This window comes from Anomaloglossus baeobatrachus, chromosome 7, assembly GCF_048569485.1.
Source record: "Anomaloglossus baeobatrachus isolate aAnoBae1 chromosome 7, aAnoBae1.hap1, whole genome shotgun sequence".
Lineage (NCBI taxonomy): Eukaryota > Metazoa > Chordata > Amphibia > Anura > Aromobatidae > Anomaloglossus > Anomaloglossus baeobatrachus.
In genome coordinates this window covers 30026325-30039409 of record NC_134359.1, presented here as the reverse complement: position 1 = coordinate 30039409, position 13085 = coordinate 30026325, and the positions used below count along the sequence as shown (strand labels likewise).

General features: G+C 40.7%; 1 protein-coding gene across 3 annotated transcripts in view; it reads left to right on the top strand.

Annotated features, from left to right (window-relative positions):
• The window catches only part of ZEB2 (zinc finger E-box binding homeobox 2), a 210141-nt gene that overhangs the window by 191351 nt on the left and 5705 nt on the right, over positions 1 to 13085 (top strand). For all 3 annotated transcript variants that reach the window (XM_075317174.1, XM_075317172.1, XM_075317173.1), the window contains 3 exons: positions 1814 to 1922; positions 2791 to 4757; positions 10100 to 10280. In XM_075317174.1, the coding sequence (XP_075173289.1) occupies positions 1814 to 1922; positions 2791 to 4757; positions 10100 to 10280 (2257 nt within the window). The remainder of the gene's footprint in view (positions 1 to 1813; positions 1923 to 2790; positions 4758 to 10099; positions 10281 to 13085) is intronic.

Here is a 13085-nt window from a genome sequence, read left to right as displayed (position 1 = left end):
GTAGAAAAAAGAAGACAGTTGCGCTTTGTAGGGCTGACACATGGAAACATGAATATGGGAATATGGACTGCTATGCAAAAATATGGAAAAATTGAGGTACTTAGCACACAACAGTGGCCAGTTTTAAGTGAGCGCAACAGCCTGGACTCACATACAAATGGCCATTTTTGTGTGTTACGTATCTAATTTTTTACATGTTTTCCATAGCAGTACAGGTAAAATATATCTTTGTACCGTGTTACCCAGTAGAGATAAAAATTGTTTAAAAGAACTGAGAGTCCTCAGTGCTTGATACCTTTTAATGGCTAACTGAAAAGATGGTAATAATAGCAAGCTTTCGAGACTCCTCAGGTCTCTTCTTCAGGCACCTGAAGAAGAGACCTGAGTAGTCTCGAAAGCTTTCTATTATTACCATCTTTTCAGTTAGCCATTAAAAGGTATCAACCACTGAGGACTCTCAGTTCTTTTAAACATTTTTTATTCCATAGCAGTAATAGTTGTCTATATTCCCATATTCATTATGCCACATATCTTAGCACTACAGAGTGCAACGGTCTTCTTTTTGTTATAATGTTGATAAATAGGGACCATAGGGTCAGAAAGATAGTCTTTTTAAATAATTGCTAATTATTCGAAAAGTTTCATCATGGAAAGCCAAAAAAAGATGAAAAAATACCTGTAAGATTTTTTTTGAAATCTTGAAAAAAATTGTTTCAGTTCATGATGGTATAACATCATTAATGTTGATAAATAGGTGGCATAGGGTCAGGGAGATAGTGTTAAAATAATTGCTAATTATTCAGAAAGTTTTGTCTCTGAAAGCGGGAAAAAAAGATGAGAAAATACCAGTAAACTTTTTTGGGGGAAATCTTGCAAATTTTTTTACTTTCTAATTATTCTGATAATTGTGCACAATTTCTAAACGTAGAAGTTTAAATAGATGTCAAACAATTGTAACATGTCATATTATTGACATATTTTACCGGCGTGTGCCATAGCTGAACCTTAACATGACGATTGTGCTGGCGCGGTATGAATAGAAAGCTTTGGTTGTTGAAAAGTCCCCTCATTTGCTCGTGGCATTTACAATTAGTAAATTAAAATGATTGTATCATATTAACAGTGGCACAACTAAAGTTTATAGTGGTCCTCCGAGGGCCATGGGGGGAGGACAAGCAGCTGTTGCTGTTTGTTTATGCAACTCGGCAACATATGAACCGTGGTCCCTCAATGGCGCTCGACGGGTTGGGCTAGGCTTGATCTTTGAAGGTTGCTGGTGTTTGAACAAACCTCCCTGTGTCCTGTGTACACCATCTGTCTCACTAGGAATGTGGGAAGACTCAGTACACCCCAGCAGTTGTCATACTGCTTCTGAGCTTTTTTTTTGTGTGAAGCTTTTGTGTCCTTACTGCTTGAAGCTAACTGACATACCTTGAGCATCGACACCGTGCTATTTCAACATTCTCTGTCACAACCCATATATTTCTGTAATGCTTTCAACGTACACCTGATTTCCTCTTTTGGCACAATCTGTTCTTCGCAACGGCTGCATTATGCGTCTTCGGTTACTTTCAACAATTTATAAAAGCAAAAAAGGACATATGCTCTGTAAAAAGAAGCAAAAATCAGGAAATGTAGACGCTTATTAGACATCTTGCAAATTGAAGTTGTTAATTTTTGAAAAAAGTATTAATTTTTATTTTATTTCATCTTACTGTGTTAAACAAATACTCATTGATGAACAAATTATATTTTACACATTTTTTTCTACTTTTAAACTCAATTTACAATTTAATTTATTTTTGGCCCCCAGCACCAATTGTTGACCCAGGGAGCTAGCAATCGGAAGTTCAAGTGCACAGAGTGTGGCAAGGCGTTCAAGTACAAACACCATTTAAAAGAACACCTACGAATACATAGCGGTAAGTGATTTAATTTTACAAAACGTAGCAAATTTTTACAAATTTTTTGGGTACAGTTCTGTTAAGGCTTGTCGAGTTGTCTTGCTAGTTTTTAGTCTTTCACTGAAAAATTACTAAAGACTAAGGCCAGAGTCACACTTACGAGAGGCTCGCGCGAGTCTCACATCGCATCATCCGGAACAGCCAGATGCTTCCCGGATAGGAGCTTCTCAGCTGCATAGAAATACATTTAGCTGACCCGCTCCTGTCAGGAGTGTGTGGCCGTGGCGGGTAATGTGATGCAAGACTCACGTGAGTCTCTCGCAAGTGTGACTCTGGCCTAATAGAGATGAGCGAACTTGAACACTAAAGTTCAGTGTTCACACCAAACATGAACTTTACAAAAAAAAATCAGTGTTCGAGTTTGGAGTTCGGGTAAATCGGTGTGCTCTGGAACGCTTGGTGTGTGGCCCAGTGTGAGCTGCCTGCAGTGTTTGAATGGCTCACATTGGGGGGAAAACAGTATTACCGGATGTAGTGTGTACAAAAAAAAGAAATATCCCACCCTATCTCTCCCGGAAGTGCTCTGTTTATGGCTGGCTGTATGTGGGCAGAGAGCCGAACTGCCCAATCAGTGACTTCCAATGAGATTCGGCTCAAGTCTAGGTCCCAAACAGAACTTTATCTAAAGGATTAGCTGAACTCTTCTAACCCAAACTTCTATGGGTCCGCTCATCTCTAAGAATTAACCATTAATTAGACAATATTATTTTTTTTGTATCAAGTTAAAAAAAGTAATAAACAACACAGAAAATTGATTAGCCAAACCATATTTTTCCAATGTTTATAAGTGTGTTGTACATTTTTGTATTTTTATTTTTCTCTACAGGGGAGAAACCTTATGAATGCCCAAATTGCAAGAAACGCTTCTCCCATTCAGGGTCCTACAGTTCACACATTAGCAGTAAAAAATGCATCGGCCTAATCTCTGTGAACGGGAGGATGAGAAACAACATGAAGGCGGGTTCATCTCCTAACTCTGTGTCTTCATCTCCCACCAACTCAGCCATAACTCAACTCCGGCACAAATTGGAGAATGGTAAACCACTCGGTATGACTGAATCTTCCGGCTTGTTGAAGATCAAAACCGAAACACTAGATTATAATGATTATAAACTTCTATTGGCAGCCACTCACGGGTTTAATGGTCCTAATCCATTCATGAACGGTGGTCTTGGAGCAACCAGCCCCTTGGGACTTCACTCAGCTCAAAGTCCAATGCAGCACTTAGGTGTAGGGTTAGAAGCATCGCTACTTGGGTATCCAACCATAAGCAGTAATTTAAGTGAGGTGCAGAAGGTCTTAGAAATTGTGGACAACACAGTATCTAGACAAAAGATGGAATGCAAGGCTGATGAGATAACAAAGATGAAGGGATATCACATGAAGGAACCAGGACCTCAAGGAGATGACGGTATGACGTCTCCTGGTATTCCACAAGTCGGTCTTCCTGTAGTGAGTCATAATGGTGCCACCAAAAGTATTATAGACTATACGTTGGAGAAGGTGAATGAAGCCAAAGCTTGTTTACAGAGCTTGACCACTGATTCAAGAAGGCCATTTAACAGTATTAAGAAGGAAAAGTTACGTACTTTGATAGACCTTGTAAGTGAAGAAAAGATGTTAGAGAGCCATATTATATCCACTCCATTTTCTTGCCAGTTTTGTAAAGAAAGTTTTAACGGCCCCATTCCTTTACATCAACATGAACGATATTTATGTAAAATGAATGAAGAAATAAAAGCAGTCCTCCAACCCAGTGAAAACCTGATTCTCAATAAACAGGGAATGTTTGCTGAGAAACAAGCACTCCTGCTGTCGTCGGTACTTTCCGAGAAAGGAATGACTAGCCCGATCAACCCATACAAGGACCACATGTCTGTACTTAAAGCTTATTATGCTATGAATATGGAACCTAACTCTGATGAACTACTGAAAATTTCCATAGCAGTTGGCCTCCCTCAGGAATTTGTGAAGGACTGGTTTGAACAAAGAAAAGTCTACCAATATGCAACTTCCAGGTCGCCGTCTTTGGAAAGGACCAGTGCGGAAGTGGCTCTAGTATCCACCACTCCCACTAAAGACTCTATGACAGCCAGATCACCACTGAAACTTGTGGATTCTATCACTTCACCGTCTATAGCAGAACTTCATAATCGGGTATCTAATTGCGATACGCCTCTCAGGCTAACGAAAACTAGTAATTTTGCTGGTCTGAAGCCGGTCATTGATAAATTGGACCACTCTAGGAGCAATACTCCATCTCCTTTAAATCTTTCTTCCACATCTTCTAAAAACTCCCATAGTAGTTCTTACACTCCAAACAGTTTTTCCTCAGAGGAGCTTCAAGCTGAGCCTTTGGACTTATCTGTTCCAAGACAAATGAAGGAAATGAAAAGTATTATAGCCACAAAGAGCAAAACCAAACCTAATCACATCACTATCGAACATAACAATGTTCATTTATCTTCCGACATGATAGATGAGCCCCTGAACTTAACGTACATAAAGAAAGAATTTTGTCATTCTAATAATTTGGACAAAAGCACTAACCCGCTATTTGGTCTGAATCCATTTAGTGGGAAACCTTTATACACGGCGCTTCCACCACAGAGCGCCTTTCCACCAGCCACTTTCATGCCTCCAGTACAGGCGACTATTCCTGGGTTACGACCCTACCCAGGGCTTGATCAAATGAGCTTCCTTCCACACATGGCCTACACATACCCAACTGGAGCAGCTACGTTTGCCGATTTGCAACAAAGGAGGAAATATCAGCGAAAACAGGGATTTCAGGTAATTTATATCTTTCTTATACTTTTTCATGCAATACCTTGTTTTCAATTTTACACACATTTTCATTAAACAGTTATTTATTTCTATTTTTAGACTTAATTGACAAATCAGAATATTTTGATAGTGTAAAGTATGCCAGTTAAGCTATCCAAAGACATGAGAAAATTATCCGACCAAATAGATGACGACAACAATTTTTGGTAATTTTTAGTCTTCCACCACTCTTTATCTCATGCCTATGGACAGCTTTACAACAATTTACCAAAATTAAGTCCTATACTGAAACTATTATTGTATTTTATGCTGCCGGTAGACTTCAGCATAGAGATATTCCCAGGTTTAAATAGAGAGATCTAGTTGAAGAAGCCGAAAATTAGATTCCGATTGCTCAATGCTTAAGCTGGTAAATGCGGGAAGTATAAGATGACTGCAGGCAAGAAAGGATCAGAAAGAAATCCCTACGAAGCAACCTGGGTTGGATAAATGTAATTGTCATCTATACATGCTGAAGGTGGAGAATTTTGAAAGATGAATATATATTCAGCTACTTTTTCAATCACCTTCTACATACTTGCTTTTATACTTTGTTGGTTTTAATCCCAAACTTTAAGATTTTCCTTATGTCATAAAGTGTTGGAACATTGCTAGCATTTGCTATTACTTTATGATTTGGAGGGGTCTGATCTTTGAGAATGAAGGGGATGCAGTGTTGTGGCCACCAATTGGGAGGAAAACCGGATCTCAGCTCTATTTAAGCAAAATCTAGTTCCTTGTACAAATGTGTAGAAAAAAAATAGATAAGGACACTGCACTTCCCCGATTTCATTCTTAGGTCTTACCTTTACTGATCTTAGCATCATGGCCCATTCAAGCCACAATGTATCACTTTAGGTAAAGAGAAAAACCCTTTAAGACTTTGGCATGTGGCTGACCTACATGGAATTTTTTCATTGGAGGTGATGGCATATCACCCGGATATGTTAGTTTCCTCACTACTAGGGTCAACGCTATATTCCAATATCGTTAGGATTTCATTGAAAAATTTTGCACCATTTGCCTTTTGCCATTGTCTGTTGCTGGCGACAGAATTGATTAACTAGAAATCTGCCAGTGAGCTCATTGTGATCGCCTCAACAGGAGAGTTTATGACTAAGGGGCACTTTGCACACTACGACATCGCAGCTGCGATGTCGGTGGGGTCAAATCGAAAGTGACGCACATCCGCCGTCGCAGTCGATATCGTAGTGTGTAAATCGTTTTTGATACAATTAACGAGCGCAAAAGCGTCGTAATCGTATCATCTGTGTAGTGTCGTTCATTTCCATGAATTGGAAAGGACCGATGTTACGATGTTGTTCCTCGTTCCTGTGGCAGCACACATCGCTGTGTGTGAAGCCGCAGGAGCGAGGAACATCTCCTACCTGCGGCTCACGCCGGCTATGCGGAAGGAAGGAGGTGGGCGGGATGTTTAAGTCCCGCTCATCTCCGCCCCTCCGCTTCTATTGGCCGCCTGCCGTGTGATGTCGCTGTGACGCCGCACGACCCACCCCCTTAATAAGGAGGCGGGGCGCCGGCCAGAGTGACGTCGCAGGGCAGGTGAGTGCATGTGAAGCTGCCGTAGCGATAATATTCGCTACAACAGCTATCACCATGATATCGCAGCTGCGACGGGGGCGGGGACTATCGCACTCGGCATCGCAGCATCGGCTTGCGATGTCGTAGTGTGCAAAGTGCCCCTTAGGGTGCTTACACACTGTGTTCGTAGCACATATGTCCAAATCCCGTTTTGCGGGGGGGTTGGAGGGAAACCCTGACTGGGCCAATGACTATAATGGTGCAGATTGAGTTACCGTGTGCTCTATCATACACCCTTTTTCAGGTTATACGGCTATTGGAGGTGAACTCCCAGGCACAGTAGACTGCATCTGGGTGTCCGCCTCCGGTAAGCATATACCCCTGAAAATGGTGCGCAACAAAGCACACAGTGGCTCCGTGTGGACCATTATAGTCAGTGGCCCCATCAACACATGCTTTAAAATCCCATTTTGCGGGCGGTTCGAACGGATGCCCTGATGACGGGATCAAATGGGGACAAAAACACAGAGTGAAAGTGGCTTTAGTTATTAATTATAGCACCATAATATTTCACAGATTTTATTATCATTGCCCCCTTGGGGTACACATCCAAAATTCCCTATCAAGATGTCTTTCAAGCACAGGAGGAAACCCACACAAGTATGGAGAACATACACACTCCTTGCAGATGTTGTCCTTGGTGGACCATATTTCTACAAAGCAACAGTGCTAACCCAAGAGCCACCATTTTGCCCAACTTTCTTTATCTGTCTTTTTTGAGCTCCTTCCTCACTCATGACCATAGACCACATCAAAGTTTAATGTGCACATAAACAAAGAGCATGTAAGATTTTAGCCCTAAATTACATGTATTTAAATAACAAAAAAATGACTAGATTGGTGGACAACCTTTGAATAGACAATCTACCCAAGTGTTTCCCAGACTCTAGTCCTCAGGGGCCCCAACAGGGCATGTTTTCAGTATTTCCTTAGTATTGAACAGGTGATGGAATCACGTTAGAACGGATCATGCAGAGATCTGTTGGGAAACTGATTTTTGCTAGATACGTTTTTTAACATGGGAGTCTATGGAGGATGGATCCGTTACCAGATCGCTATTTATCTTCCATTTGCAACGGATCCTGTAAGAAACCATTGGATCCAATACAAATGTAAGTACAATGGACGGCTAAAGAGCAAGCTTTTAATGGATCCGTCCTCCACAGACTACCATGTTTAAAAACAGATCCAGCAGTCTTCCGTTATTTAACATCAGACAAAAAAGTTGTGTTTGCACAGCTTTTTTCCAACGGATCTCTAACAGATAACTACAGGACATGTGAATTCAGCCTAAGGCCCCCTTCACACGTCCGTGAAAATAATGCACGTGTTTCATGGACGTGTCAAAGGTGCGTTTTCCCCTCCGTGAGCCGTGTTTATGGCACTATGTGTGTTCTCCGTGTGTTATCCGTGATAACACACGGAGAACGAGAACTTTCAACTCACCTGTCCCTCACATCATCAATTACACCTTTTTCTTTCATCTGTGCAAGACTAAAATATGATCTATGGGCGCCCCTAAGGCCTGGAGTTTGGAAAACACTGATCTACCCAAGTCCTAACTTTTCTAGAAACTCCAAAAACCCACCATGGACATGAGATAGCTGTTGGCCAAACGTTCCCCCTTCCAAACACCCCATACGCTATGAGAAAGCCGCTGAATAAAACCATCAGCCGATTCCAATAATATCAGCGGATTTGTCCGACTTTAGCTTAAAGTATGAGGGGGAGTCCTAAAGACAAAACATTTCCTCCAAGTAGAAGGTCCTAATCTAGTTTGCTAAAGATAGAGAAGAGAAAAAAAAAATTCTAAAAATTTGAAAAAAGATTCCAACTATTTTATTCTAAACCCAACTTCCACAGTTTTCAAGTGTAATCTGATTAGACACTGATCCAATTCCATTTTTTGAGGTTCATGATGTTTTTGACATAATTGCCGACTGCGAATGTGTAGATTGTATCCTCAAAAATCGAGGAAAAATGCTGGCGATTAAACATTAATCTGAAGAGTTTTTGAACATATCTGAAGTTTAGTCCGATATTTGTCTATAATTGACGGAAAGCTTTAACCAAGAGTTGAATGTACAGTACAGACCAAAAGTTTGGACACAACTTCTCATCTCTGGAACAACTGTTAAGAGGAGACTTTGTGCAGCAGGCCTTCATGGTAAAATAGCTGCTAGGAAACCACTGCTAAGGACACGCAACAAACAGAAGAGACTTGTTTGGGCTAAAGAACACAAGGAATGGACATTAGCCCAGTGGAAATCTGTGCTTTGGTCTGATGAGTCCAAATTTGAGATCTTTGGATCCAACCACAGTGTCTTTGTAGAAAAGGTGAACGGATGGACTCTACATGGCTGGTTCCCACCGTGAAGCATGGAGGAAGAGGTGTGATGGTGTGGGGGGGCTTTGCTGGGGACACTGTTGGGGATTTATTCAAAATTGAAGGCATACTGAACCAGCATGGCTACCACAGCATCTTGCAGCGGCGTGCTATTCCATCCGGTTTGCGTTTAGTTGGACCATCATTTATTTTTCAACAGGACAATGACCCCAAACACACCTCCAGGCTGTGTAAGGGCTCTTTGACTAAGAAGGAGAGTGATGTGGTGCTACGCCAGATGACCTGGCCTCCACAGTCACCAGACCTGAAACCAATCGAGATGTTTTGGGGTGAGCTGAACCGCAGAGTGAAGGCAAAAGGGCCAACAAGTGCTAAGCATCTCTGGGAGCTCCTTCAAGACTGTTGGAAGACCATTTCCGGTGACTACCTCTTGAAGCTCATCAAGAGAATGCCAAGAGTGTGCAAAGCAGTAATCAAAGCAAAAGGTGGCTACTTTGAAGAACCTAGAATATAAGAGATATTTTCAGTTGTTTAACACTTTTTTAAGTATTTCATTTCACATGTGTTAATTCTTAGTTTTGATGCCTTCAATGTGAATCTACAATTTTCAGAGTCTTGAAAATAAAGACAATTCTTTGAATGAGAAGGTGTGTCCAAACTTTTCGTCTGTACTGTATATAAAATATCGATTACATTTTTTTTACATGGTATTAAACTGAAGGTAAATGACTTATTGCTTCATATGAATGAGATTTGGTTTCGTATACATGACGAAGAATATGCCTTCAAGTTTTATAGCCTTATCTAGAACTTAAATTAAAGTGCATCCACCCCACAAAGCCAAAGTAATCTGCTTTCTATTAATTAATTAGAAGTCAAATAGACAAAGCCATATGTACGATGTAAACGTATGCGGGTGCTCTCTGTAGTCATGCCGAAAATAAATCTAAATACACCGAATGATTTACCAACCCACTTTCATCATCGTCTAATGCTGAAGGCATGTGGACGTCGAACATTGATAAAAAAAAAAAAAAAAAAGAATTCTCCATTTTAAATTGCAAAATTAAATATTACGCTTAGGGCATCTTGTCAGCAGACATAAACCTAAATGGATTGTGTAATAACATTTTGCATCTGATCATAAAATTCAATTATACAATATTTTTTTTTTTTATTTTCGAAAGGAGAAAAATGAAAACAAATTCACTTCTTCTCGCAGTGTTTATTGTCTGATAAAAATTAATATGCTCAAATTTGAATAAAACAATATTTTTAATGACGGCGCAGCGATTTTCATTAGTTCTAGAACCGCATCAACGTTTTAATAAAACACTAACGTTAATTTGTTGGATTGTAGGGTGAAATGCTTGATGGAACCCCGGATTACATGTCAGGTCTAGATGATTTGACGGATTCTGACTCCTGCCTGAGTCGAAAGAAGATTAAAAAGACAGAGAGTGGCATGTACGCTTGTGATTTATGTGATAAGACATTCCAGAAAAGTAGCTCCCTCTTGAGACACAAATACGAACATACAGGTAAATACATTTCTCACCTGTACCTTCATCTGGAAATCATAATATGTGATAGAAATCTATATTTACACATATTCTTAAAGGAATGGTCTACTAAACAACTTAGTAATTATCTTCTTACAAGGAATCTGTGACCAGGATTTTGCAATGTAAGCTGAGGACAGCATGCTGCGAGGGTTAAAAAAGAAAAAACATCTGTCCTCCTCTTATCTGTGCCCATTGTTTACTCATACTAAAGGGTTTATTGCTCTTTGACTAACATTGGTGAGACTAGGTGCCTTGTGCAGACTAGTCCACCATGCCCACTGCTGTGATTAACACCTCAAAGCCAATGCACAATCTCTATTGAGAGCCTAGTCTGAGTGGGGACAGCTCCCAGCTCTGCTACACTGAATTCTGAGATAAAGTCAGAACGGCTGCACACAGTGATCTAAGATAACCATTGTTACTTTCAGAATTTCTTTGCCTACAACAAGCTGCTCTCAGTTGAAGCAGCAAAAACCTGGTGACAGATTCCCTTTAAGGAAGTGAGGAAGTAGCTATCTTGCGTTTTACTTTTAGGACTTCAGTTGCTCATACACATAAAAAAAAACACGATTAGAAGAAATGGCTAATTTTTACTCACAATATGAAATAAAAAAAACTGACTAGCACATCCAAACAGACAAATGTGAACAGGTGCAAGCTGAAAATGCAATGTACTACTAAAAAATATACAGCTGCACTCTGAAACACTAAGATATGCAAACATTGAATATAGGAATTTTTTAACTGTATTACTGCTATTGAAAATGGCCAGTTTATGAAGCCCAACAGCCAGCGACAAGGCATATCTCTTTGTTGGGTCCCTAACCTAATATGCCTTTCTCTGGGCTTAAAGTCTACAATTTTATGGGTAGGTAGGAACCTACTTAAATTGAAAACCACCTCAAGCTGGTAGGAGGAGTGCTCAGTCAAAAAGGAATGAACTAAAAAACTGATCAGCACATCCAAACAGATAAATGTGAAGAGGTGCAAACTAAAAATGCAATATACTACTAAGAATTATACAGCTGCACTCTGAAAAACTAGTTTGCAAACATTGAATATAGGAATTTTCAAACTGCAGTTTTTGATGGTGCATAATTTCTACACCTATTATGTAAATGAGGTTACTTGCATTTTTTCATTGCTTTTTTTAACCAACGTTTTGAATGCTGCGGTTTTTGTCTTTTCTTAGTGTGTCATGCTTTAAATAAAGCTGTCTTGTTTTTCATACTTTCTTGGATTTCGCTTTGCCAAATTTTTTTTGACCGTCCTAGGCTATGTGCGCACTAGAAAATGGACTTTTCTTAAGAAAAATCAGCACCCTCTGGCAGGATACCGCACCCTCGGCAAAAACGCGGTAAAATTGTACTTCCGTTTTTGTTGCGGTTTTTCTTTAGGTTGGTCCCCACGTTTTTTTACCATTATCTATGGCAAAAAAGAAGTGACATGCTCATTAATTCCGCAGCGGAAATTCTGCGGGTAACTCTGTAGTATAAAAAACGCAGTGTGCGCACAGCATTTTTTTATACCCATAGGTTTTGCTGGGGAATGACTGCAGAAATGTTAGACACATTTTCTGCAGCAAATCTGCAGTGAGCACATAGCCTAAGGTGCGAATTACATGCATTTTTTATGCATTTCCGCACTGTAAATGCACTAAAATCACGTGCATTTTTTACCTGCGGATTCTCCACATCTAAGCCTATGGGGAAAATCTGCACAGAAAACTCAGTGTACCCTCAAGAGAAAAATTGACTTTGCAGATTTGATACAAGTAAAGGCCCCTTTACACGCTACGATATATCTAACAATATGTCGTCAGGGTCACGGATTCCGTGACGCACATCCGGCATCGTTTGACATATCGTAGCATGTGACAGCTACGAGCGACTGAATGAGCAAAAATACTCACCTTATCGTTGATCGTTGACACGTCGTTCATTTTCAAAATGTCGTTCCTCCTTCTACGCGCCAGTTGTTCATCGTTCCCGTTGCAGCACACATCGCTCCGTGTGACACCCCGGGAACAATGAACACAGCTTACCTGTGTCCCACCGGCAATGCGGAAGAAAGGAAGTGGGCTGGATGTTACGTCCCGCTCATCTCCGCCTCTCCGTTTCTATTGGGCGGCCGCTGTGTGACGTCTCTGTGACGCCGAATGTCCCTCCCCCTTCAGAAAGAGGATGTTCGCCGCCCACAGCGACGTTGCTAGGGATGTAAGTAAGTGTGATGGGGGTTCACGAGTTTGGGCGCCACGAGCAACAAATTGCCCGTGACGCAAAAGCGACAGGGGCGGGTGCGATCGCTCATGCGATCGCACGATAAATCGACGCGTGTAAAGCAGCCTTTAGTTTCACTGAGTAAAGGAGAAGCATACTGGCCATGAGATTTCTACAAATCCCATCCACTTTGCTGGAACTGTAAGATGCTGCTATTTTGACACCAAGAAAATACGCAGCGTCAAATACTCCCCATAAGCTCTTCGTGGGAATGTAATCTAAATTGGCCAATATTAAAAGAGTTATTAGGTGAAAATAAGTTATCATTTACTGATTGGTGGAATCCGACTGCTGGCACACACCATTCGGCAAAATGGGGAGCTTTTATCTTGGTTTACAAGATCTAGCGGCAAGTTGGGTTGCTCAACTACAACTCCATTCAATAATTCATTCATTCATTCTCTATTGGGCTGACGGAAAGGTCAAGCTCAGAGTTCAACAGCCTTGTAGAAAGTGAATGGCGCTACGGCTAAGCATGCATATTGCAGATCCATATGTTAGA